Below are 24,980 nucleotides of genomic sequence, written 5' to 3'. Positions count from 1 at the left end.
TTGCAGCTGTGCATCCGGAGATGCTCCCAAACCTCTGTAGCAGGGTCATCCCTGACTAGTATTCTGCCCAATGGGCTGGCAGTAAACCCTGGTACTATCAGGTTGCCAGTAGTTGGTATGGGGTTTTCCCCCTCACCTTTGGTACTGCACTTGAGTGACAGCAGAGGGTGGTACATCCTGTTGTAGCTGGGACAATGGGGTGCCCGCCTTCTGGCTGTACTTAAGGGCAGGACCGCCCTAAAGTTAGTGGTAGTTCCTTCCCCTACTTGAGTTAGGAGGGTCACACAACTGTGAGCCTGAGATTGGGGTCTTCCCATGTGCTCTTCCCTCTGGGGAGAGTGAGTGTGGACCATACCTCTGGTGGGGAAGAGCTACGACGTCTGTGGGTGCTCTTGGCCTGTAGTGACGGTCCAGGGACCATCTTCAGTGATAGCTGACCTGACAGACTGCATCCGGCAGAAGACTGCTGTGTAACTGTTACTGCAGAGTGTAGTAATAAACCCGTTCCTGTTTTGCAATATACCTCCTGCCTGGTGCGTGACCTTACTGGGGAGGGGGTGGGGGGGAGAGATAACAAGTTCTACCGTGGGACATCACCTTCAGTTCCTGGAGCCTACGGCAGATGGAGGCGCTGCACTGCTAAGGAGATATGTGGGGTATGAACCCCAGAAGCCTGTTCTTGTGTCCCCACTACCATCGGCGGACGACTCAGCCCTCCTGTTGCCAGCAGGTATATGCATCATACACCCTGTAATGGCCCCTATCTGCGATTGGGTGGGGGAAACACCGTTACACCTCCTATATGAGATCTCCCGAAGGAGTTCCCACCAACAAACAACAAAAGAAATGCAAACAGTGCACAGGGGATCCGTATTAGAAAAATGTATACATTTAATGAAGATAAAACAAATAATCACAATGTCCGACATAGGACCTAAAAGATAGGTATCCAGTACCATATGAAAACACAATAACTTTAATTAATCAACACAATAAAATTAATAGTAAAATGTAACTAAATATAGTAGAAAAACAAAAGATACAAAAAAAACACACTAGCACACGAGAAAACAATTATATGTGCACAACAACAACAACATGACCAAAGTGCATAATACAAGAACAACCACAAAGGGGGTGTGCTAACCAGGAGTTCCAGGGCAATGCTGCTGTCGGGATTTGTTGATCGTATATCTGGACGTCACTCTCTGACAGCGGATATGCCGCGAGCCCGGATTACCTGGTTATGCTGCATCAGCCAATGGGAACGTGGACCAAACAGTGTCATGTGACCTCTATGCGTTTCGCAACTGCGTTCTGGCGGGACATCAGCTGTTGGAGAGTGTAGTCCAGACATACCATCAACACATGCTGACAGCAGCATTGCTCTGGAACTCCTGGTTCGCACATCCACTTTGTGGTTGTACATGTTTTATGTATTTTAGTAGTTTTGTTGTTATGCACATATAATGAATTGCTTTCTCATGCGTGCTAGTGTTTTTTGTATCATTAGTTTTTTTTACTATATAGTATTTAGTTCATTTATACTATTAAAGTTATTGTGTTTTCATATAGTACTTGATACTTATCTTTCAGGTCCTATGTCGGACATTGTGATTATTTGTTTTTAGCTACATTAAATGTATACATTTTTCTAATTCTTACCCTCAGTACGCTGTTTGCATTTCTTTTGGTCACTTGGCGGAAACGTGGTTACCAAAAAGAAGAATAAGACATTTTCACTGAGTTTACACGATAAAAAAAAACACCCTGAATACTTGATAACAGGATTGGCTTACAGTACCTGTGGTCTGTGTCACTTCTGTAACCAGAGAAGACCAACCAACAACATATGCCAAGCCTTCAATACTGTATGAGCCAAGAGCTTCCTCTTTCCATTTCCTCGCCAAGCTATTAGGAGTTGGAGTAGTAGGGGTTTTCTTAAATAAATTCACAGGTAATCTAATCTAACGTTCCATTGAAAGTTAATGGTTGCTTAATCAATTTATCCATGTATTCAGGTAAATTGAAAGCTTGTTTTATTTACCACCTGCTGGAAACCCGTTAATATTGGTGTTACGTCTGGTTTGTGAAGCTAAAAAGGTTTTAGGACAAGGTGAGACAGGAGGGAGGAAAAGGGGAACCCCTGCCTTGCAACTCTTAGGCTAAGGCCCCGGTCACGGCGCTCTAATGCGCGCCCGTGCTTTTGGCTGCGCGTTCCGGCGATTCCCCGGTCTGCAGCTCACTGCAGGAGCAGAGACCGGGGGGGCGTGGCGGAGGAGTGACGGGGGCGCGGCCATGACGTCACCCGGCAGGTTCGCCCTCATTGGCTGAACCGCCGGGGGGCGTGCCTAGCCGCTCGACGCGAGTTCCTGCTCTCAATTCTATTGAGAGCAGGAGTAGCTCTCGCGCAAGCGCTGCGCCCCCCCCTCGCAGCGGGCCCGGCGCAATTGCGGGGAGGGCTCTCGTGAGTGCAGCGTCCGCCACAGCGGACGCTGTAGCAGGCAGCGGGGGCAAGGCCTTAGGCCTTGGCCTTGTTTAGTGCTTGCTGACGCGCGCTCCCGCTCAGCACTGAGCCCCTACAGTCGCAATTAGAGCGGCTTTAGTAGGTGCTCACCTATGCTTCCGCAAGCGCGCGGAAGCGTAGGTCTTAGGGGAATTTAAAATTCCCCTGCTTGCTGGCGCGACAGGCCGGTCACGTGAGCGGTTCGCCCAAAGAGGGCGAACCAGCTCCGTGACGTCACTGGCCCGCCCCCAGCCAGTGACGTGCCCGCCCCCGGCCCGCCCCCTGACAGCGCGTGCGGTAAGCAACCGCAAGGCCAGGGAAAGCACCCGCTTTCCCTGAGCCTCAGCCCGCCTCAGCGAGCAAGCAGGGAGCCTGGCCGAGGCCTCAGATATAATGGGCACGCGCGCGCGAGGGAGCACATGGCGTAACGTGCGCCAGTCGGTCGAGCGATCTGTAGCCTGAGATCCACAGCGATGGGGAGGTTTGGCGAAAGCGTGGCTGTGACGTCACGAGGCTGGTTCGCCCTCATTGGCTGAAGCGCTCACGTGACCCGGCCGTCATGTAATAAAAACAAATTCAGTTGTTTGCTAAAATGTTCCCGTGCCGTTGCACGCTCTAGGGCCTGCCTCATTGAGGTGCGTCCTGTTCGCATGCGTGTGGTTGCTCGCAGTAAGGGCGCAGCCTTAGAATGCTAAAAGCATGGGGCCCATTTGCCAGCTATCTTAACCTGGGATGAGTAATCAGTAAAAAGTATTGTCTCTCAATTCGAAAGCTTGCGCCAAAGTTAAAGACTGGTGCAGAAATGCCAGCTGACCCTGTTGAAGGCCCTTTGGACATCCAGGATGAAAACATAGGTTAATAATATTTGAACACTGTTGCCAGCCTCTCTCTGGAACAAAACCAACAGTAGTGGGGTGAGATACAGATTTAGCCTCATGACTAATATCTTAAGATCTGTGGTTATTAAAGAAATGGGTGTGTAGTTACTATCATGATTGGTGTCTTTACTTTTTCTTTTCCCAAACATTTTTATTCTTTCAAAGTATAATGTGGTAGGGATAGAGAAATTAGTGGAGGGAGGGTAACAAGAAAAGTTTTCAACGTATAACATATACATGCAGTGAATATTAATACTATAAACAATCTTTTAAATAGTTTTGGGCCTCCAGAGCTTGACATGTCAAAAACTTAAAAAAAACTACATCTAGTGAAATTTTAACCCCCGGCCGATCCTGCGCTCAGCTAATCTTTAGTCTGTTGCTTGCTGCATTGAAGGATAGTCCTCCTGGAAAGCTGATATCCACAGAAGCAACATCCACGGAAGCTCAAAAAATTAGGCATAGAGTTATTTAAAATTGCTGTCAACCTTTCCATCTCAGGTACGAATCTCATTTTGTTTATAAACACCTGAAGTGGGGGTGGCGCAATCTGTTTCCACTATAAATGGTATGGCACAACGAGCAACTGTCAGGAAGTGATCAATTAATGTATCTGGGACAGGGTTGCCGAGTATTGTTATCACTAGGCCACTAGGTATATCAATCCCCAACACCCGTTTAACCTGTTCTCTTATTTTGACCCAGAAAGGTCTGTGGACATGACCAGAAACTATGGAAGAGAGTGCCTTTCTGACCGCGCCCTCCCCAGCATTGTGCACATGATCTTTTGAAAATGTTAATCTAGCCGGGGGTTAAGTACCAGATCATGAGATTTTATAACTTTTCTTTGATGCAGATTGATGCACGAGCAGCAGCCTCCCGTATCTATGCCCAATCCTCCTCAGAGATCTCCGAACCAATATCCCTTTCCCAGTGAAATATATATATACAAAACTCTAAGGATGTCTGCACATCCCTCTGGGATAGACTGATTGGCATGTCATTCAACCAGTGACAGCCAGTGTGGCTGCACATCCCTTCCCTTCTGCGATTGGCTTAGCGCCTGTCACTCACCCAGGGACAGCCAGTGAAGCTGTATATTCCTCCCCCTATCTGAATGGAATGGAGAGCAGTGTGCACATGGGGCAGGAGGGAGTGCAAAGAGAGGGGAGAAGAGACAGCAAGGTGAATATGAGGAGGTAACAGAGGAGAGGCGGAGACATATGGGATGAGTAGGAGAGGAGGGAGTGTAGTGTGCAAAGAGAGGAGCAGACAGTAAGGCAGGGAGTGCCAAGAGAGGGGAGGAGAGAGTGCAAAGAGGAGCAGGGCATGGTGATGGAGGAGGGAGTGGAGGAGAGAAGAGACAGAAAGAGAGACAGCAAGGAGAGGAGACAGAGAGATAGCAAGGAGAGGAGGAGACAAAGAGCAAGCAGAGGTGGAGACAGAGGGAATGGAGAGCAGTGTGCAAATGGGGCAGGAGTGAGTACAAAGAGAGGGGAGGAGAGACAGCAAGGTCAGTAGGGAAGGGAGGAAACAGACTGTAAGGAGAGGATGAGACAGGTGAGTAGGAGAGGAGGGAGTATAGTATGCACAGAGTAGGCAAAACAAGGAACAAACCCCAAAGACTGATGCTCCAAGAAAAGCAGCAAAAATTGAACAATATTTATCTTCTCAGTTCGATTAGATTCAAACAGCGTATGTTAAGGCTATATAAACCCAAATAGGCTTCTTATACTCCAAGTGTGTAAAATGATTCACTCAGGGAAACCGAGACCGAGATACCAATGAACCTGCCGTAAAGCGTGTCACACAGTAAACACGAAGTCCCACAGCCGCTACCCTCACTACCACCGTATGTCCCACACTATGGAAATCAGCTGGCAAGTACTCACAAGCCGATCCTGGTGTGTGCCGAGTGATGCTGATGTAGATGAGCCAAATAGCCGGATACAACGCTGAAAACGGCATGCTCCAGCCGGTGTGATAGATAGAAAAAAATGCTGTTGCAATGGTGGTCACTGCCCTCCGAAAATTACTCTTAGATAAAGTCTGCTATCCAGGATGAAACACGTCAGAGTACTACTGCTCTGTGTACTGTATGTCTAATTTTGACCAATAAATGATTTTTTTATCTGGATTAATTGTGCAACAGCATTTTTTCTAGTATGCACAGAGAGGAGCAGACACAGTAAGGCAGGGAGTGCAAAGAGGGGAGGAGAGAGTGTAAAGAGGAGCAGGGCATGATGGAGGAGAGAGTAAGGTGGCGAAGAGGGTACAAGAGACAGCAAGGCATTACAGGAAGGGGTGACAACAAAGCGTAATGTTTAATTAATAATCTTTCAGATCTTCTAGATCAGCGTATGTTACGCCAGGTACAGCTTGTATTATAATGTTTTGCTTACATTTAGAACACCATACTGAGATCAGCCCCTTCTAATGCCTTCGTACGGAGCATAACTTCTCGAAGGAGGAGTTATCTCTCAATGCTTAAAATTTAGTGTATGATTTGGTTGTTCCTAAACAACTCTGAGAGTGATATGTACCCTGTAATTCCTCAGAGGTCCTAAGTCTATTAAAGAACATCATATCGGTTATCCTTAATATGCCCCTAGATATCCAGACAGTATTGTGACCTGGCCTCATACCCAGGATGAACTCCGTATTTCTCCAAAGTGGAGATAGGAGTGTAGCCGCACCCGTTAGGATCTTATTTTTGCCCCATAAATCCCAGACCCGAAACGAAAATGTAATAACTGTATGTTTATACGCTTCTCTGGGTATTTTTTCATTTAGAATCCACAACAGATCATCGATAGTCGGCAGTGGTATTTCTGCGGATTCAATTTCTACCCATTTTATTCCTCCTGGGGGCCAGTGCCATGTTTGCAAATGCTTTCATTGTGCTGCAGCATAATATTCCTTTAGAACTGGGATGGCTAAACCTCCCTCCACCCTAAAGGCATACTATAGGGTTTTTTTTTTTCCAATTTTTTTTAAATTTGTGTTTTAGTTATATTCAGGATGGGGAGTGGGTACAGAACAAAAAAGGGAAAAGGTGGAAGGGGGACAATAAAACCAACATAATTAAATCAACACTACAATACAGAAATAATAATAATATTAACAGTAGAAATAATATTTAACAGTACAAATAACAACATATGGGAGGAGGGAGGACGGCAAGAGACACTAGTAGTAGTAATCCTAGTCATTTTCTGCATACATTTGTTTAGATTTATATATCTTGTATTGTCGATAGGTCTTCTGGAAAGGCCCTTTATCCAAGGATTCCAGACCTTTTCAATTTTTTCTGTAGAATTGTTTATAAATGCAGTGAGTTTTTCCATTTCTAGAACATGCTGAACTTTTTCCTGAAAGATCTGATAGGATGGTGGATTTGTCTGCTTCCATTGAAGTGCTATTTTACATCTTGCTGCTGTCAGAAGATGTGCAATTAATTTGTTCGTAGCATATGATACATTTGGAACAGGTTTCCCCAAAATAATTATTACAGGATCCACTGGTACAATAACACCAAGCGATCTGGTGAGATCTCTCTTAATTTTTCTCCAGAAAGGACCAGCCTTTGAGCATGTCCAGAAAATATGATATAATGTACCCCTGCAACAAGACTTTTTCCAGCACAGAGCACTTGCTCCTTTATAAATATGTGCTAATCTGTCCGGTGTTAAATACCACCTCATCATGATCATACCTATTATTTTTTTTAAATTATGGTGCAAACAGACGAGCTTGCGGCAGCCTCCCATATCTCTGCCCAGTCATCCCAAGAAATGTATTGTCCTACAACTACATCTTTCTCCCACAGAGTCATATATCAGTGCTTTTCTTTCTTATGTATAGAACTCAGAACAGAATATATATTTGAAAGCATCCCTTTCTGATGAGTTTTTATTGTGCACATCTATTCAAATACAGTTTGATGTGTATTGCCTCGTGGTACGATTTTTGAGTTAATAAAATGCCTAATTTGTGTGTATATCTGAAATATTCTGAAGATGGACTATTATTTTTTTCTTGTATTTCTTCAAATGTATATCATTTCCCCAGAAACATAGGATCTGTAATCCTGATTATACCTCTTGCGATCCAGAGATTATTCCTTCCTGGTATACATCCTGGGGGAAATTCCTCATTCCTCCATAATGGAGTCATGAGCGAAGGTTGTCCCTTTAACCCCTTTTTTTTCTCCTTTACATCACAAACATTTACAGTGAACGTAATAACTGGGTGGTTATACACTTCTATAGGTCAATTTTGTTTGGGGGTATCCACAATAATGAATCTATATTCTGCACAGGGATCTCACTTGCTTCTATCTCCAGCAATTTAATCACATGTGTAGGTCTATGCCATGCCAGTAAATGGCTTAATTGTGCTACGGCATAATATTTGTTTAGCAAAGGCTAGGCAAGGCTAGACCACCATCTGTTTTTAATGCACCAAGTACACTTCTTTTTACTCTTGGCTTTTTCTTTCCCCCGATAAATGTATACATTTTGCTTTGCATATCACTCATAACTTCGATTGGGACATTAAAGCTGCAGTTCAGTCTTTTTTTTTTTTAATTTATTTTTTTACTTCAATAGTTTCATGTGGGCAATCTCTAATTACCTAAAGAACTGCCTAGCTGCCGGTCAATTTGTTCTCCGTCTATTGATCGTCAAAGTTTGGCGACATCTTTAAATATGGGGAATGTAAATCGTTGCTATAGGAACAAGCATGCTTGTTAAAATAGAATACAAGAAAATTGGTCTTTCAAAGTTGTTTTTTTAAAAACAGAAAATGCTAAAAGTATTTTTTCTTACTACAGAACTGATTTATTAAAAAAAAACACACATGCAGGATATTGCCTGAACTGAAGGCTATGAAATAGATAAAGTAATTTAGAAAGGGAATTCATCTTTACTGATATTATGCTACCAATCCACAAAATACAGTATTTGTTCTATTCTTCCAGATCTCTCTTAATTGACAAAAAAAATTCTGGGTAGTTAGCTTTGTAGAGCTCTGAATACCTAGGGGTCAAACCTAGGGTTTTTCCCAGGCGACGGACGCGTCACGTGAGGGGTTCAGCCAATGAGGGTGAACCGCTCACGGCCACGCCTCCTTGTCTGCTCGCCTGTCTCTTCCAGTGCCTCCTCTCCTTGTTCAAGATGCCGCTTAGCGGCAGCATGAGGGTGATGTCATCGGATTGCGCTGCCCCTCAGCGGCATCTGGTATAATCAAGGCCTAACATTTAATTAAGCTAACTTGAACATCTTGCATTAACATGTTTAATTAACAAACCAGTACAATGAACTGTATAAAAATGAATTGGGTCTTTTTTTGTTGTATCTTTTCTAATAAAACACTTTTCGTGTTAAAATACTAAAATATGGGTGGGGGAAGAAACAAAAAGCAATATCAAAGGGTGAAAGTTCCACATGGAACACATCTGGAGAGACTGCAGGACAAGATAAACCCTGTAGGGAACGTAATACCCTCTATGGTGGGTGGGGTTCCTTTATCCCTAAAAAATGGGTAGGGATACGAGTGAGGTTGGGAAACAGGTAGATGGGGAATAAGTAGAGGTGGTGGCAACGGTGTGGCGAGGGGATGAGGAAGGACCCCAAAAACAAAGTTATAACACTTAAACCAACAGTATTGCAAGGTGTCTAATACTCTTCTCTCCGATGCGAGGTGGGTTGTGGGAACGCTGCAAACCTACAATCCAAGTTCGTCAGAACAGTGACTCCTGGACAGGGATGAAACAATGTCATTAACATCAAAGTGAATGTCCTCTTTTAGCTCACCCTTCTTTGGGCTCGTGCCTACTCCCTTTCCCAACCGTCAGGCCCCAGAGTCTATTTGACTCTCAGCTTGATCTTTGTGTCTGTTAGCCTTAGTGGTCTTTGTTTGTGACCACAGTGGATGGAGGGAGGTAGAGACAGGGTTTTTCAGCCGTCTGAGGAGATTTTGTTTTGCTCTTCACCCTCAGGTCTATTAATGCTTTCTCTCCCTCTTCTGGGGTTTTCACAGACAGAGTGGTTTCACTGTGCCATATTATGAATTTAAATGGGAATCCCCACTAAAACCTGATCTGTTCTTTCCAGCTTATAGTGATCAGCTTCAAGTCGTTTCTCTTTATTAAAGTTGCTTGTGCTAAATCATTGAAGATTTGAATTTGATGGAGGGAGGTGCAGACGTACACACAAGGAGACTGTTTTGGGGAAATTAAAACATGGCTTTATTGAGCCTGCCCCTTTAAACAATGCAGAGCATACAAAAACAAAATAAACAAAAAACCTATCCCTGGGTAAGGGCTAACTCACTTCCCAGTCCCTCTCTACAAGACTGGGAGGAAAAGCCCCTTACCAGCCTATCACCTCAAAGTCTCAAGCTGTACCTTAAGCAGGTGGCCCTTCAGGTCAGTAGTGTCTGGGTATCTTGATCTCAGCATAGCCTGTGTGCTCAAGACATTGTCTCTCTCCTGTGTCAGCACCCTTGTGTGCTAAGGAAATATCTCTTTGCAGTTTTCCACAGGAGGCTTTTTTACAGCTCTGATTAGCCAGGTGGAGACGGGTTAATTGAGTGACTGCAATTAACCAGCTCCCTGCTGGATTCGGAGCTCTGAGGCAGCTTTAAAACAGGGATAAGTCCCTGTTACAATGCCCCTCATAGGTCACCCATGGTTTGGGCCTAGCTGCAGCTAGGACAGCATCCTTCGTCTGCTTTTTTCAGCCCCAGAGCGTTATGCACCCTATTTAATATCAATTTTTTCTCTGGGAGATCAGGGAGTTGTAAAGAACCCTAGGTTAACTTTTCTAGTGCCTCTGGGAGAGCAGTCTCAGGGATATTTCGCACTCTGAGGTTGCTTCTTGTAGAACCATTTTCCATGTCCTCTTGGGCTTCAGTTAGGAAATCAATTTGTGATTTTAGACTCTTCAATTCATGGGTCTGTTACATTCTGGGCTGAGATAACCTCATCTTCTTTGCCCGCTAAGCAATCAGTCCTCTTTGTTAGCTCTTTTATGTCTTGTTGCAGTTCAGAAATTGCCTTCTGAACTTCTCCTTCTACTAACTGCCTTATTTTTTAAATAGGTCAAGCAAATCACCTTTAGTAGTTGGCAGGGCTTGCTCCTCCACTTATGAGATGTATAGAACGCCAGTGCATCAGAAGAACAAGTCCTTATAATTATAACGTCTGCAATTGAAAAAGTCCCAATGTACTGTGTAATAGGGTTAGGGGACTAGTACTTAATGCCACTGGCACCACTAAACATTAGTACAGACAAAGTCCCATATGGTGAGAATAACAGGGTATGGCAACCCACAGAAAAGACTCACTTTTTGTTCCAGGAGTATCCCACAGCAGATAAATGAATGGTGTGCAATCCACCAGATGATGCAGCAGGAACAGGTAGAAAAACGGCAGTGCACTGCCAAGAAGACCAGGAGGAGGCTCACGGTTGCAACAGCAAAAATATTTATTGCATAAAAAGATTGGACTAAATGTCCCCCCTAGCCACAGCAATAGTCCACCAACGCGTTTCGGGCTCTATTCCCTTTCTCAAGGTGGCGCGGGGGGTGGGGGAGGTGGGCACGCGCGGGGGATGGAGGAGGTGGACACGCGTGGGGGGTGGGGGAGGTGGGCACGCGTGTGGGGTGGGGGAGGTGGGCACGGGTGGGGGAGGTGGTCACGCATGGGGGGTGGGGGAGGTGGGCACGTGCGGGGGGTGGGGGAGGTGGGCACGTGCGGGAGGTGGGCACATGGGGGGAGGGGCAGGAAGTAGGCACGCGGGGGGAGGGGCAGAAGGTAGGCATGCGGGGGGAGGGGCAGGAGGTAGGCACGTGGGGGGGAGGTGCAGGAGGTAGGCATGCAGGGGGCAGGAGGTAGGCACGCGGGGGTAGGGCAGGAGGTAGGCACGCGGGAAGGGGCAGGAGGTAGGCACGTGGGAGGGAGGGGCAGGAGGTAGGCACGTGGGAGGGAGGGGCTGGAGGTAGGCACTCGGGGGAGGGGCAGGAGGTAGGCACGCGGGGGGAGGGGCAGGAGGTAGGCACGTGGGAAGGAGGGGCAGGAGGTAGGCACTCGGGGGAGGGGCAGGAGGTAGGCACCCGGGGGAGGGGCAGGAGGTAGGCACGTGGGAGGAGGGGCAGGAGGTAGGCACTCAGGGGTGCCTGGCATGTTTGGAGATGGGATCAGGGGGGGTGGAGCGAGTCCAGCGGTTGGCGCGCACAGGACTTCCTGTTCACCTCGATCGGGGAGGTGGGTCAAGCAAGTACGGTTCTCTCCTGGTGCTCCTCCGGTTACCGCCGCCGCCCACAGGCGACTGTTTGAGCAGGGGGGGGGGAGGAGGAGGGGATGTTGGGTCTGCCACTGCCCCCCTCGGCATCCACTGCCCCCCCTCTGCATCAACTAGCCCTCCGCCACTAGCCGCCTCCGCATTCACTAGCCCCCCTCCGCATTCACTAGCCCCCCCCGCTTCCACTAGCCCCCCTCTGCATCCACTAGCCCCCCTCCGCATCCACTAGCCCCCCTCCATTTCCACTGCCTATCCTCCTGACACCATTCCCAAGGTAAGTCTGAATTTTATATGTATTGGGGTGGTGGGGGTATTTTGTATATGTATTGGGGTGGTGGGGATATTTTGTATATGTATTGGGGTGGTGGGGGTATTTTGTATATGTAATGGGGAGGTGGGGGTATATTGTATATGTAATGGGGAGGTGGGGGCATTTTGTATATGTAATGGGGAGGTGGGGGTATTTTGTATATGTAATGGGGAGGTGGGGGTATTTTGTATATGCACTGGGGAGGTGGGGGTATTGTGTATATGTATTGGGGGTGTGGGGTCTTTTTAAAATGTGCTGGGGGTCTTTTTAAAATGTGCTGGGGGTCTTTTTAAAAGGTATTGGGGCCACCCACGCACGCAGTTACCCACCCACATCACCCATCCACTCATGCAGTCACCCACCCAGGCAGGCAGCCAGTCACCCAGGCAGGCAGCCAGTCACCCACCCACGCAGTCAGTCACCCACTCAGGGAGTCAGTCACCTACTCAGGGAGTCAGTCAAACAGTCACCCACCCAGACAGTAACTACCCACCCAGGCAGTCAGCCAGGCAGTCACCCACCCACCCACACAGTCATTCAGTCACCCACCCACACAGTCACCCACCCAGTTAGTCACCCTCTTCCGTATTAACAATAACAAGAAAACAGTTAAGTAAAAGTTGCGTGCTAAAAAAAAATGTTTTGGTGGTAGGTGCGCTATGAGTTGGGGGGGCTGCTCCTTTCATTTGTCCTGGGCCCATGGTTTCTGTTGGCATCCATTTTATACACACACACAAAATTGAGGACTGCTGCTTTAAAAGAGATTTTCATTTCTTGAAGTATACATTTGTAAAAAACCACCTACCATAAGTATTTCAATATTTGTTTAGAATTTAGGAAACCAATTAATTGCATTGTAAAATTAGGCCAGAATCACCAACTGTGAATTGCACAATATTACAAATGAAATACCATAATCAACTACTTTCAACTACTTTCCTTAGAGGCTAGCTAGCTGCTAATGTCTAAAAGAGAAAACAATGCAAAAGTGGTGTAACGGGTATTCCCCCTACCCCAAGCACAGATATAGTGTGTGTGAGGGGGAACCTATGTGTTACCAGGTGTGGTGCATATACCTGTAGGTTCACAAGAGGCCTGATCCTCCGCTTGTTGGGAACCTGGGGTGAGTCCTTCGGATCGATCTGGTTTGCAGCGCCTCCACCTGTGTAGGGTTCTAGGAATGTAGAAGGTTGTCTACACAGGACCCACATATGCAATAAGTACATACACTGAGATGTATATAACCAGTTTATATATATGCAGGATAATCATACACGTAACACATTTGTCAGTAACCACTACTGCGTACTTGTAACTCTTCTCCCCCTAGGGGGCAACTCCACACCATGGACCGTAGTCCCAATGTCATTCACTCCACTAGGAGTGTACCTTGCACCCACCACCGTGTACCCCCACACCATGTCCACAGTCTAACCCCTTTGTCCCGTGGTCAGCGCTGCCACTATGTGAGAATATATATATATGGTGATTTGTTGGTGCACTTAGGAAGGTACCTGCCGAGTGCTCCTGCACTCGGGCCTGCAATCAACTTCGAAAAGGATTCGCCGCTTGGTGATCCCGTCTGTGATCCGGCCCTTCCTTGCACGAGGGTCCGCCAGGGCGATCCCACCCTGAAGATAGTCCTTGTCTCTTTGGGGCGTAGGCTTGAGCCCAAGCCTCTTCTCGGGGAGCGCAGCATCCGCTGTGTCACTAACTAACACTGATACTAATGTGGCAGGGTCCCTAACCTAGGGCCTGTCCCTGTAGCACCACAAGCTGTGAGGGGCTCGGGACCTAACTGGGGCCTAGGGGGCTGCAGGCCTAATGCAGTGGTTCACAGACCCCTGCACTCACCTCCTTCCCCTAGCTCTTCCTGGTCCTGACTGACTAGCGTGGTCTCCAGCGTGCAAAATTGTATCTAAATCTCCTCTGCAGGGAGATCCTACAGCCCTATTGGCTCCCTGGCGTCACGTGGGGTCCCCTAAGGCTCATCGGACTCGTAGTCCCTGCTTAGAGCCCGCTCCTGGTAGGCTAGTGTTCGCGCGCTTGTCCTCGCGCATGCGCAACTGGTCCGGCCGCCCGAGCACTCACTGCGCATGCGCGAACTCTAGTAAGATGGCGGCGCCCTGCACGGGAGCCGCCTGAACGCCGAAGCGCTCCCTGCATGGCCCTCACCCTCCAGAAGTGCCGGCGGGTCTATCGAGTGACCCCCGGCAGCGGAGGTAACGAGGGGGGGGGTCGCGGGACAGAGGGGACCTGGTTACATCCTCCCCCTTGTAAAAACCCCAACGACCTCGCTTGGGACACAACTTAAATAACTATACACAGAAGTTATATAATAAAAATGCATCTCAACACAGATACAACTTAGCACATCAATCGACTTTAAACGATATTGCATAGTTCTGTGAGTATCACAATTACAGACTGTATTTTGCTACGAGACCACTGCTGAGCCTCATAGTGGGGTGCCCCAACTTGATCATAGGTTACCCGATTTTGAGGGTACCTGACTCTTTGGCTCCTTCGGAGCTGTTCTTCAGCAACTCCCTCGGGGGAGTAATAAGCACAGTCCTGAGGCTCAGCCTCTTCCCTTGAGGGGAGAAATGTCTCTGAACAGTCTCTGTTCGGCACAAAGCATGGACTTTGTGGATCCAAAGGCTGGCCCGCTGGAGCCACCTTAGTAGGCGTTGGCCTACGGGGCCCTTTACCCGTAGCTTCTCCGGGAGATACCCCTCCATTGGGAGGATCCCTTTGAGAGGGTCCTTCCATAGGATCTTCCGGAGTTTCAGGGTTGGTATGATCATGTACAGTCTCTTGACCAATTTCTGAGGAATCGGACTCACGGTTCAGTGGTGTGGCCAAAATTTCTGCTTCCTCATCTCCCACTTGTGGAATGTGGAGAAGATGATTACGGTGCCATACCTTTACCCGGCCTTCAGTGTCTTTGATGTGATAGACCGGGAGGCCAGGCATCTGAGATTCTATTTCATATACACCATCTCTCCATCGGTCAGCCAATTTATGTTTTCCCGGGTCTCCCAGATTGCGAAGCAACACAGCGTCTCCAGGACGAAGCTCCCGATGTTTGACCTTATGATCGTATCGCCTTTTATTGTCAGCATTCAGCTTAGCTGTACACTTCTCAGCCTGTTGGTAAGCCTGTTGCAAGCTGTCTTTAAGTCTTTGCACGTATTTGAAATGGGTAGCATTGTGTATCCCACCCGTCAAGACTCGAAGGCGTACATCCACTGGCAGCCTCGCCTCTCATCCGAACATGAGGAAGTATGGGGAGAATCCAGTTGACTCGTGTCGGGTACATTTGTATGCGTGAACCAGGGCCTCCACGTTCCGACTCCATTCAGTCTTCTGCGCACCTTTTAGAGTTCCGAGCATGTCTAGCAAGGTCCGATGAAATCGTTCTGGCAGAGCGTCTCCTTCAGGATGGTACGGGGTCGTTCGTGATTTAGCAATGTTCAGCATTTTGAGCAATTCTCGGATCAGAGTGCTCTCAAAATCTCGACCTTGGTCTGAGTGAAGGCGGGTTGGAAGACCGTAGTGAACTAAGTACTTCTCCCATAGTATTTTTGCCACTGTGATGGCTTTCTGGACTTTCGTGGGGAAGGCCTGGGCATACCGGGTGTAATGGTCCGTGATGACCAGCACCTTGCATATTCCTCGGCTATCAGGCTGAATGCACAGAAAGTCCATACACACCAGGTCTATTGGACCAGAACACTTCAGATGGCCCATGGGCGCTGCTCTGGTAGGTAGGGTTTTGCGTTGTATACACCGAGAGCAACAGCGACAATGGTGTTCTACGGCCTCTCGCATCTTGGGCCAGAAAAGCGGCCTCGGACCAACCCAAATGTCTTTTCTACACCGAGATGTCCATGCTCATCATGTAGGGACTTTAACACCATGTATTGCAAGTTCCTAGGGAGGACTAGTTGTCGTCTGTCCGGGTGGTTGTGATATTGCACCACCCGATAGAGTAAACAGTTATCGATTTCGAATTTGTCCACTTCCCGCATGAGTGAAGCAACCAAGTCATTGGGGGCATGCTTCAGAAGGGCTGGATTCTTCTTGTCAACGGCTTGCCTAATGATACTAATTACAGGATCTCGTATTTGGTAGTCTACCAGATCTTTCCACCATAGCACTTTGTCATGAGTTATGTTCATCCCCTTCGGATCACAGTAGGCGGCTGGGACAGCCTGCGACTGGCATCCCAAGGAATCCGCAACCCGTAATTCTGAGGAGGCCACTTGATCGTTGATGATGGCGGCAGTGCTACACATAGCTCGCACCCCTGGTCCTGGGATTTGTTCCCACTTATAATCATCTGGAGTAGCACTTAGTCCCGGTCGTCAGGATAGAGCGTCAGCTACGACATTCAGAGGCCACGGCTTATACTTCAGAGAGAACTGGTAATTGTTTAGGGCTGCCAGCCATCAGTGCCCTGCTGCGTCCAATTTGGCCGAGGTAGTGATGTACGTGAAGGGATTGTTATCTGTCCTTACCTCAAACGTAACACCGTAAAGGTAATCGTGGAGCTTTTCCGTGATCGCCCATTTGAGAGCCAGGAACTCCAGCTTGTGGACAGGGTATTTCTGTTCACTGGGTATCAGACTGCGGCTGATGTAGGCTACGGGCCTAAGGCCCTCAGGGTGCTTCTGGTGCAAGACAGCACCCAGTCCATTGAGACTGGCATCCACATGCAGAACGTATGGTTGTTCTGGATCAGCATACGCAAGCACCGGCGCTTCGGTCAGGCTTTTCTTCAACTTCAGGAAGGCCTGTTCACACTCAGGCGTCCATTTATCGCCAAACGGTTGACAGGCCGACGTGGCCTTCCTTCCTGTATCTTCGGGATATATCTTCAACAGATTGTTCAGGGGTTTAGCTCGACTAGAGTACCCTTCTACGAAGTGACGGTAATACCCGCTGAAACCCAGGAAGGATCGCAGCTCCGTGACATTCTCGGGACGAGGCCAGTTCACGATCGCTTCTACTTTGGCTGGGTCGGTGGCGATTCCTTGAGCAGACACGATGTGTCCCACGTAAGTCACCGAGGTGTGACAGAACCGACACTTGTCGAGGGACAATTTCAATCCTTCTTTCCCAAGACGGTCTATCACTTTAAGCAGCTTCTATTCGTGCTCTTCCAGGGTCCTTCCGAAGACAATGATGTCGTCCAGGTAGACTAGACACTCCCGAGGGTTCATGTCTCCGATAGTCTTCTCCATCAGTCGTTGGAAGGTAGCAGGGGCCCCACATATGCCTTGGGGCATACGTGTAAATTGGTAGAAACCCAGGGGACAGACGAAGTCTGTCTTTTCCTGGTCCTCTGCACTCATGGGTACCTGATAGTACCCCGATCGTAAGTCAAGAACACTGAACCATTGGCTTCCGTTCAGAGCATTCAGAATTTCTTCAATGCAAGGAAGGTTGTACTGGTCTGGTATCGTACGATTGTTCTGGGTTCGATAGTCGACACACAGTCGTATGGATCCGTTCTTCTTCCTTACCACCACTATGGGGAGGCGTAAGGACTCAGTGACTCCGTCAAAATCCCAGCGGTCTCCATTTCTTTCAAGACGTTCCTTACATCGTCCACATCCCTAGGGGTGATGCGGCGAGAGCGTTCACGGAACGGAGTGGCATCACTCAGTCTAATGGCATGTTGGGCGCTGCGACTGCAACCCACATCCATCTCATTCGTGGAGAACACAGTCCGTCGTTTATTCAACTTGGTTGTCAGACGATTTTCCACTCAGTTGGCAACGTCGACTCGCCGAAGTTGAAGTCCAGGTCGACTAACCGCTCACCCACTGCAGCGGCGTTCACCTGGGGTATTGTTTCCACAGGGCTAACCGGATATATGCAACCCATACTTCGTCCTGCATCGAGTTCCATCGGGAATGGGGAGATATTCTGCACATATACGTAGGTTCGTAGATTCATTTTAGTCGTCCACTCTCTGACTTCGGGTATTACCCTATATGCTCTCTGAAACTCTTCCTCAGGGGTACTCTCCAGAGAGAAAAATTGATCATTCTCATCTCGATCGGGATAACAGCACCAGACGGCCATACGTTGCACTCCCCCTGGTAAAATGGTCGTCAGTCCGCGTTGACGATTGTAGAGATCCCCGTGACGCTCTACGGCATATACCCGGTTGCACTTCTCTCGTAGCACGGGATCGAGGAGCGAATTGGCCATCGGTAACTCGTTGGTCTCTTTCCGGTATGCTCTGATTACAGCTCGTACTATATCAGTATTTGTCCCCAATATGATCGGATACTTGCACTGGTCTTGGGGCTCAGGGCATACAATTGCCTCTCCATGCATGGGGTGTTTCTTGCCGGTGATCAGTTGGAGTATTTCCAGTTGAACCCTCACAATCCCATCGATGGGGTAGTCTTCGGTACTTAACTCCCTCACCTTCATATGTTCGGCCGACCGCAGGGGGCAGTGTTTGAGGTGCTGGTCATAGAACTTGCGGTATATTATGGTCACTTGGGATCCGGTGTCCAGTAGGGCAGAGGCATAGATCCCTTCCAGTACAACACGCACGACTACTTGACTGTAAGCATCCCCTGGTAAGGCGTCATCATTGGGGCCGGAGTCAGGAGGAGCCTCTTCGGGTCCAGTAGGGGGTTCTGTGTCAAACTCCGCCGTCTGTACGCGGCAGACCATTGACCGGGCTGAATTTCCTCTATTGGGAGGTTTTTCCTCTGGGGGGTCCTCCCTTTCTGGACAGTCACTGAAGAAGTGGCCCTTTTTACCGCAGTTATAGCAAATGACTTCGCTGCGTTCTGGATGAACCTTGTACGGGGAAGATGGTTTATCGGAGGATTTTCGCTTGTACCCCTTGGACGGGGCGGCAGATTCTTCCTTCTTCTCCATAGACCACTTTCCCTTTGATACGGAGGGGCCCTTGGGTTTTGCGGGAGAGTGTAACAGGGCATGTACTTCATGAATTTTCACCTGGCGCAGCAATCCGGTGAACGTAGGGGGGCTCCCTTCTATTAGTTTGCTGCTGATCATATTGGCTATGGGGTGAATGGGGCTTGATCCCCGCAGGTACTGTTTACGAAGTGCCTCATCCATCCTAGAGGCGGGAATCAACTTACGATTGAGTAGGATTCCTAAGACCAGTTGCAGGCGGTGTATAAAGGCCGACAAGTCTCCCCCCTCCTTCTGATAGAGATTATAGTACCTCATCCAGATTGCTCCTTCATCTTCTGCTAGCCCATATGCTTCCAGCAGGAATTCCACCATCTCCAACGGCGTCAACTCTGGGTGTTGGTCCCTGTGGATGGTTACAATGGTAGAAGCTGGGGGTCCTAAAACACTCCATGATGCGCTGCCTTTTCACTGCGTCAGTGCACGACCATTCCTCTACGACTTTTAACGCATCTCCCTCCAAGAGTCTATCCCTTCCTCCCCCTGTGGTGTCGGAAGTACTCCAGAGAAGGCTTTGAGTTTCCGGTAGTTTTGTGACTGGGAGGCCATGGTGATGGCCTCTACGAATTGTGGTAGTGTCAACCCCATTACGGAACCTTCATTAGTTACCCTACTGTCTCTGATAGGCCGGGAGATCATCCCACGGGGAGCGGGTGCTGGTGAAGGGGACGGACTGTCAGCCCAACTAGTGGCTCCCGTGAGAGCGCTTGGAGTAAAGGAGACTTTGGGTGGGGGACGGTCTACCCGGTTTGGGGTACTTGACACTGGTGCAGTAGGTGGCCAAGTACTGGTGGACGGTTCATCTGGAACCTGGGTAGTGTCCCTTGATGAAAACATCGCCCGTATTTCAGGTAAGTCCGAGTATATAAGGGGGTAGCCTTCTGGCGGGGCCACGGGGGCTAGCAGGGTGTCCGGGGCCGTTTTTTGGCATATGTCCCGCCCCACAGTGAATAGTATGGCGCTCCAATGAAAAGTAAAGTCGAACACTCTGCCCCGGTACCATACTTTATCTAGGCCCCGGAGCTTCCTCAGAGAGTCCTGGATGTCACCTTCCGCCACTAACGCTGGAACGTTCCCTACTGCCACTACGTAACTAGGTGGTTCCCGGGTGGCGATGGCCCAAGCATGGACCTCTTGACTTGAGGGAATTAACATGTTGCTGATCCCTTATGATACTGAATTGAATAGGGCACCCCAGGTCTGATCTCAGCAGCGCCTCAAAATGTAACGGGTATTCCTCCTACCCCAAGCACAGATATAGTGTGTGTGAGGGGGAACCTATGTGTTACCAGGTGTGGTGCATATACCTGTAGGTTCACAAGAGACCTGAGCCTCCGCTTGTTGGGAACCTGGGGTGAGTCCTTCGGATCGATCTGGTTTGCAGCGCCTCCACCTGTGTAGGGTTCTAGGAATGTAGAAGGTTGCCTACACAGGACCCACATATGCAATAAGTACATACACTGAGATATATATAACCAGTTTATATATATATGCAGGATAATCATACACGTAACACATTTGTCAGTAACCACTACTGCGTACTTGTAACTCTACTCCCCCTAGGGGGCAACTCCACACCATGGACCGTAGTCCCAATGTCATTCACTCCACTAGGAGTGTACCTTGCACCCACCACCGTGTACCCCCACACCATGTCCACAGTCTAACCCCTTTGTCCCGTGGTCAGCGCTGCCACTATGTGAGAATATATATATATAGTGATTTGTTGGTGCACTTAGGAAGGTACCTGCCGAGTGCTCCTGCACTCGGGCCTGCAATCAACTTCGAAAAGGATCCGCCGCTTGGTGATCCCGTCTGTGATCCGGACCTTCCTTGCACGAGTGTCCGCCGGGGGCAATCCCACCCTGGAGATAGTCCTTGTCTCTTTGGGGCGTAGGCTTGAGCCCAAGCCTCTTCTCGGGGAGCGCAGCGTCCGCTGTGTCCCTAACTGACACTGGCACTAATAGGGCAAGGTCCCTAACCTAGGGCCTGTCCCTGTAGCACCACAAACTGTAAGGGGCTCAGGACCTAACTCGGGCCTAGGGGCGGCTGGCCTAATGCAGTGGGTCACAGACCCCTGCATTCACCTCCTTCCCCTAGCTCTTCCTGGTCCTGACTGACTAGCGTGGTCTCCAGGGCGCGAAATGTATCTAAATCTCCTCTGCAGGGAGATTCTACAGCCCTATTGGCTCCCTGGCGTCACGTGGGGTCCCCTAAGGCTCATGGGACTCGTAATCCCTGCTTAGAGCCCGCTCCTGGTAGGCTAGTGTTCGCGCGCTTGTCCTCACGCATGCGCAATTAGTCCGGCCGCCCGAGCACTCACTGCGCATGAGCAAAATCTAGCAAGATGGCGGCGCCCTGCACGGGAGCCGCCGGAACGCCGAAGCGCTCCCTGCATGCCCCCCACCCTCCAGAAGTGCCGGCGGGTCTATCGAGTGACCCCCGGCAGCGAAGGTAACGAGGGGGGGGGTCGCGGGACAGAGGGGACCTGGTTACATCGGCAACGGATGAGCTACAAAGGTTACCAAAACCGTGTTTCAGGAAATCACTCAAAGGGAAAAAAAGCTGTTAGACTAATCGTTTCCAAATCAGGGTTTTAAAATGAAGAATGTGTCCAAGAAGATAAAGGGAAAGCAAAGGCTATTTGTAATGGTGTTTCCCCTCCCCCCCCCAGCCCCCCTCCCCCCAATCACAGATCGGAGCCATAACTGGGTGTATGTGGTGCATACCTGCTGGTAACAGGAGGGCCGAGTCGTCCGCGGTAACTCTGGGACACCACCTGCCGTAGGCTCCAGGGATATGGAGGCGAGTTCCCACGGTAGAATCGTAACTCTCCCCCCGTTAGATCACACACCAGGCAGGAGGTATATTGCAAAACAGGAACAGGTTTATTACTACTCTTAGGCTGAGTCCATGGTAACTGCAGCCGTGCGGAGGCGCGCTGAGGCTGAGGGAAAGCGGGTGCTTTCCGTGGCCTTAGTTCGCGCGACGTCCGGGGTCGTGTCGGGGGGCGGGTCAGTAACGTCACGGAGCTGGTTCGCCCTCATTGGGCGAACCGCTCACGTGACCGGCCCTGCGCTCCCATGAGCGCCGAAACTAAACAAAATGTAAGACCTACGCCTCTGCACGACTGCGCGAGCCCCTGCTAAAGCCGCTCTCATTGCTGCTGCAGGGGCTCACTGCCAAGCGTCAGTGCGCCTCAGCACGGGTCAGCCCTAAGCGCTGACCATGGACTCAGCCTTAGTGCAGTAAGGTACAGGTACTCAGCAGTCACCTGCCGGACCACAGTCTTGTATATCAGCTCTCAGGTATCACCGGAGATAGTCCCTGGACCGTCACTACAGGCCTAGGGCACCCGCAGCCGTCCGAGCTCTTCCCCACCTCCCTAGCGGAGGCAGAGGTATAGTCACTCTACTCCTCCCCGAAGGTAAGAACACATGGGTAGGCCCCAATCTCAGGTTCCCAGGGAGGAACAACCACCCAATTTTAGAGCGGTCCTGCCCTTAAGTACAGCCAGGGGTCGGGGCATCCCGTTGGCCCAGCCACAACAGGATATGCCACCCCCTGCCGTCACTGAAGTGCAGTACCAAAGGACGAAGGGGAAAAACTCATAATAACTACTGTCAGACCTGTGAATGCCAGGGTTTACTGCCAGCCCATAGGGTAGATTTAGTAACCAGGGGGTACCCCGTTACATATACAATAAATAGGGCTCGAGTTTATGGTTATTCATTTTCACTCCTGCATACTGTAGCTGTGTCATGATGATCGCTAGTGCAGCAGCACTTATAATAAATCAATTTCTGAAGCAGTCAGCCCCTCCTTAACCCTGCCCCCTGAGGGGTGTGTGCAATGTGCGGGGCTGCCTCTGCAGGCCGTGCTGGGAGGGGCAGTGCTGTGCTGGGAGGGGCAGTGCTGTGCTGGGAGGGGCAGTGCTGTTCTGTGCTGTGCTGGGAGGGGCAGGCTGTGCTGGGAGGGGCAGTGCTGTGCTGGGAGGGGCAGTGCTGTGCTGGGAGGGGCAGTGCTGTGCTGGGAGGGGCAGGCTGTGCTGGGAGGGGCAGTGCTGTGCTGGGAGGGGCAGGCTGTGCTGGGAGGGGCAGTGCTGTGCTGGGAGGGGCAGGCTGTGCTGGGAGGGGCTGTGCTGTGCTGGGAGGGGCAGGCTGTGCTGGGAGGGGCAGTGCTGTGCTGGGAGGGGCAGGCTGTGCTGGGAGGGGCAGGCTGTGCTGGGAGGGGCAGTGCTGTGCTGGGAGGGGCAGTGCTGTGCTGGGAGGGGCAGGCTGTGCTGGATCTCTCCTCTCATTTGCACTGCTGTTGCATGTTGGTGGATTCTGCGCATTGTGGGTGATACAGATTCTCCCCGGGAGGAGGAAGCAGACTCGCCAGTGTGACTGCTGAGCTAAACATAGCAGCAGCCGCCGCTGCAGGAGCTGAGGGTGGGAGGAGGAGGAGGACTCAGGGAGCTGGCAGAGGAGTCACCAGCAGCACTCAGCTCCCTCTGCCCTTGGCATGCACAGACTCGTGTATCTCCTGATCCCTGGGATCCCCTGGATCCATGCTGAGGACAGCGCCATGGAGGAGATCGCCACGGAGAAGGAGGCAGAGGAAAGCCACAGGCAGGACAGTGTGAGCCTGCTCACCTTCATCCTGCTGCTGACCTTAACCATCCTAACCATCTGGCTATTCAAGCACCGCCGGGCACGCTTCCTGCATGAGACTGGCCTGGCTATGATTTATGGTGAGAGAGACCATGGTATCAGTGCTGGGGAAGAGGGATCAGGGCCATATTAACCCTATCTGTGCCCCTTTGTGGCACAGTGAGTTTATATACAGTATGTGACGGTGGGTGCTATGGGTGTCGCATGCAGGATTCAGTGCATGCACTGAAGTGGTGTATATATGGGAGGGTGGGACATTGAAGGAGACTACACTGGCACTGAAAGATGACTGATTTGAATAGTAATCCCAAAGAGAGTATTGCAGTTCTGCGTGTTAAATGCTCTCTGGAGATATATATATACTGGGATGTGAGGATGATGCTGTGAGAGAGGAGGTGCAGGTATTAGGAAGTGGATCACCTGCATATGTGAATAAGGGTCGAGGGGATGGGAAATCCGCTCACTGAATAAAGGGAGTGAGTGGATCAGTGTTTGGGATTGAGGAGTTAATGGATTGAGCAGGTGAATCATTATTGGAGGAGCTGCGGTGTGATGAAGAACATCATGCAGTGTCATGTGTTATTGTTGGTTGGTACTTGCAGGGCGAGTTATCCTTTCTAAGTTTATTTACATTGAGGTGAAGGTATATTGGGGCAGTAATTTGCAGTAGACATTACCAGGGGAGGCACGTTTGATTAGTGGCTGGGAGTCTGGTAACTCATTTCATCTCCTTGATAAAGTTGTCAAATGCGTTGCAGATTAACTTGGTGTTAGTATGTTATGGGGTCTCCCTGTACACACTGAGCGATTACCCGCTGGATACAATGCTATGTAACGTTAAGGCTGAAGCAACATTTGGTTTTGTCACATCATGTCTTATCCCTGGGAGCAGATGTCTTTATTGATCTCTGTAGGGTGTCATTCAATTCATTCTGTCAAATCCAAAAGATAATGTGTGAAGCACACAGACCAGAAAGCAATTACTGCTAAAGTGAAGCTTACTTAAAGCATTTTAATGCCAAAAAGTGAGCAAGACAATAAGTCCCAGGGCAATAGCCCCTTCGTCAGATCCCCTCCAGTGACACATTATTGTCCTTTTTTTGTATTAATAGGCTTTAAGTAAACTTCCCTGTAGCAGTAATTGCTGTTTGGTCTTTGTGCTTTATGCATTGCTTTTTCCTTTTGCTGTACTGTATGTATGGGTAATTACTGTGGCAGATCTACTCTGTATGTTAAAGCACCAGCATTATATTTTGTATTCTCCTTATTTAAACAAATTTAAAAAAGTCAGTGTATTAATCTCCACTACTCGTACAACTACAGACATTACTTTTCTCACCTACAGTAACACAT

General features: G+C 49.4%; 1 protein-coding gene across 3 annotated transcripts in view; it reads left to right on the top strand.

The window, feature by feature from the left end:
- Positions 1–23,271: 23,271 nt before the first annotated feature.
- Positions 23,272–24,980, top strand: part of SLC9A7 (solute carrier family 9 member A7) — a 138,232-nt gene continuing 136,523 nt past the window's right edge. For 2 of the 3 annotated variants that reach the window (XM_075590589.1, XM_075590587.1), the window contains exon 1: positions 23,277–23,707. In XM_075590589.1, the coding sequence (XP_075446704.1) occupies positions 23,479–23,707 (229 nt within the window). In that variant the 5' untranslated portion in view covers positions 23,277–23,478. Of the gene's footprint in view, positions 23,708–24,980 lie in introns of all 3 variants that reach the window. The other variant, XM_075590588.1, reaches the window with a different exon arrangement.

The sequence above is a fragment of the Ascaphus truei genome, chromosome 3, assembly GCF_040206685.1.
Source record: "Ascaphus truei isolate aAscTru1 chromosome 3, aAscTru1.hap1, whole genome shotgun sequence".
NCBI classification, from domain to species: Eukaryota; Metazoa; Chordata; class Amphibia; order Anura; family Ascaphidae; genus Ascaphus; species Ascaphus truei.
This window is presented reverse-complemented; position numbering and strand designations above follow the sequence as displayed.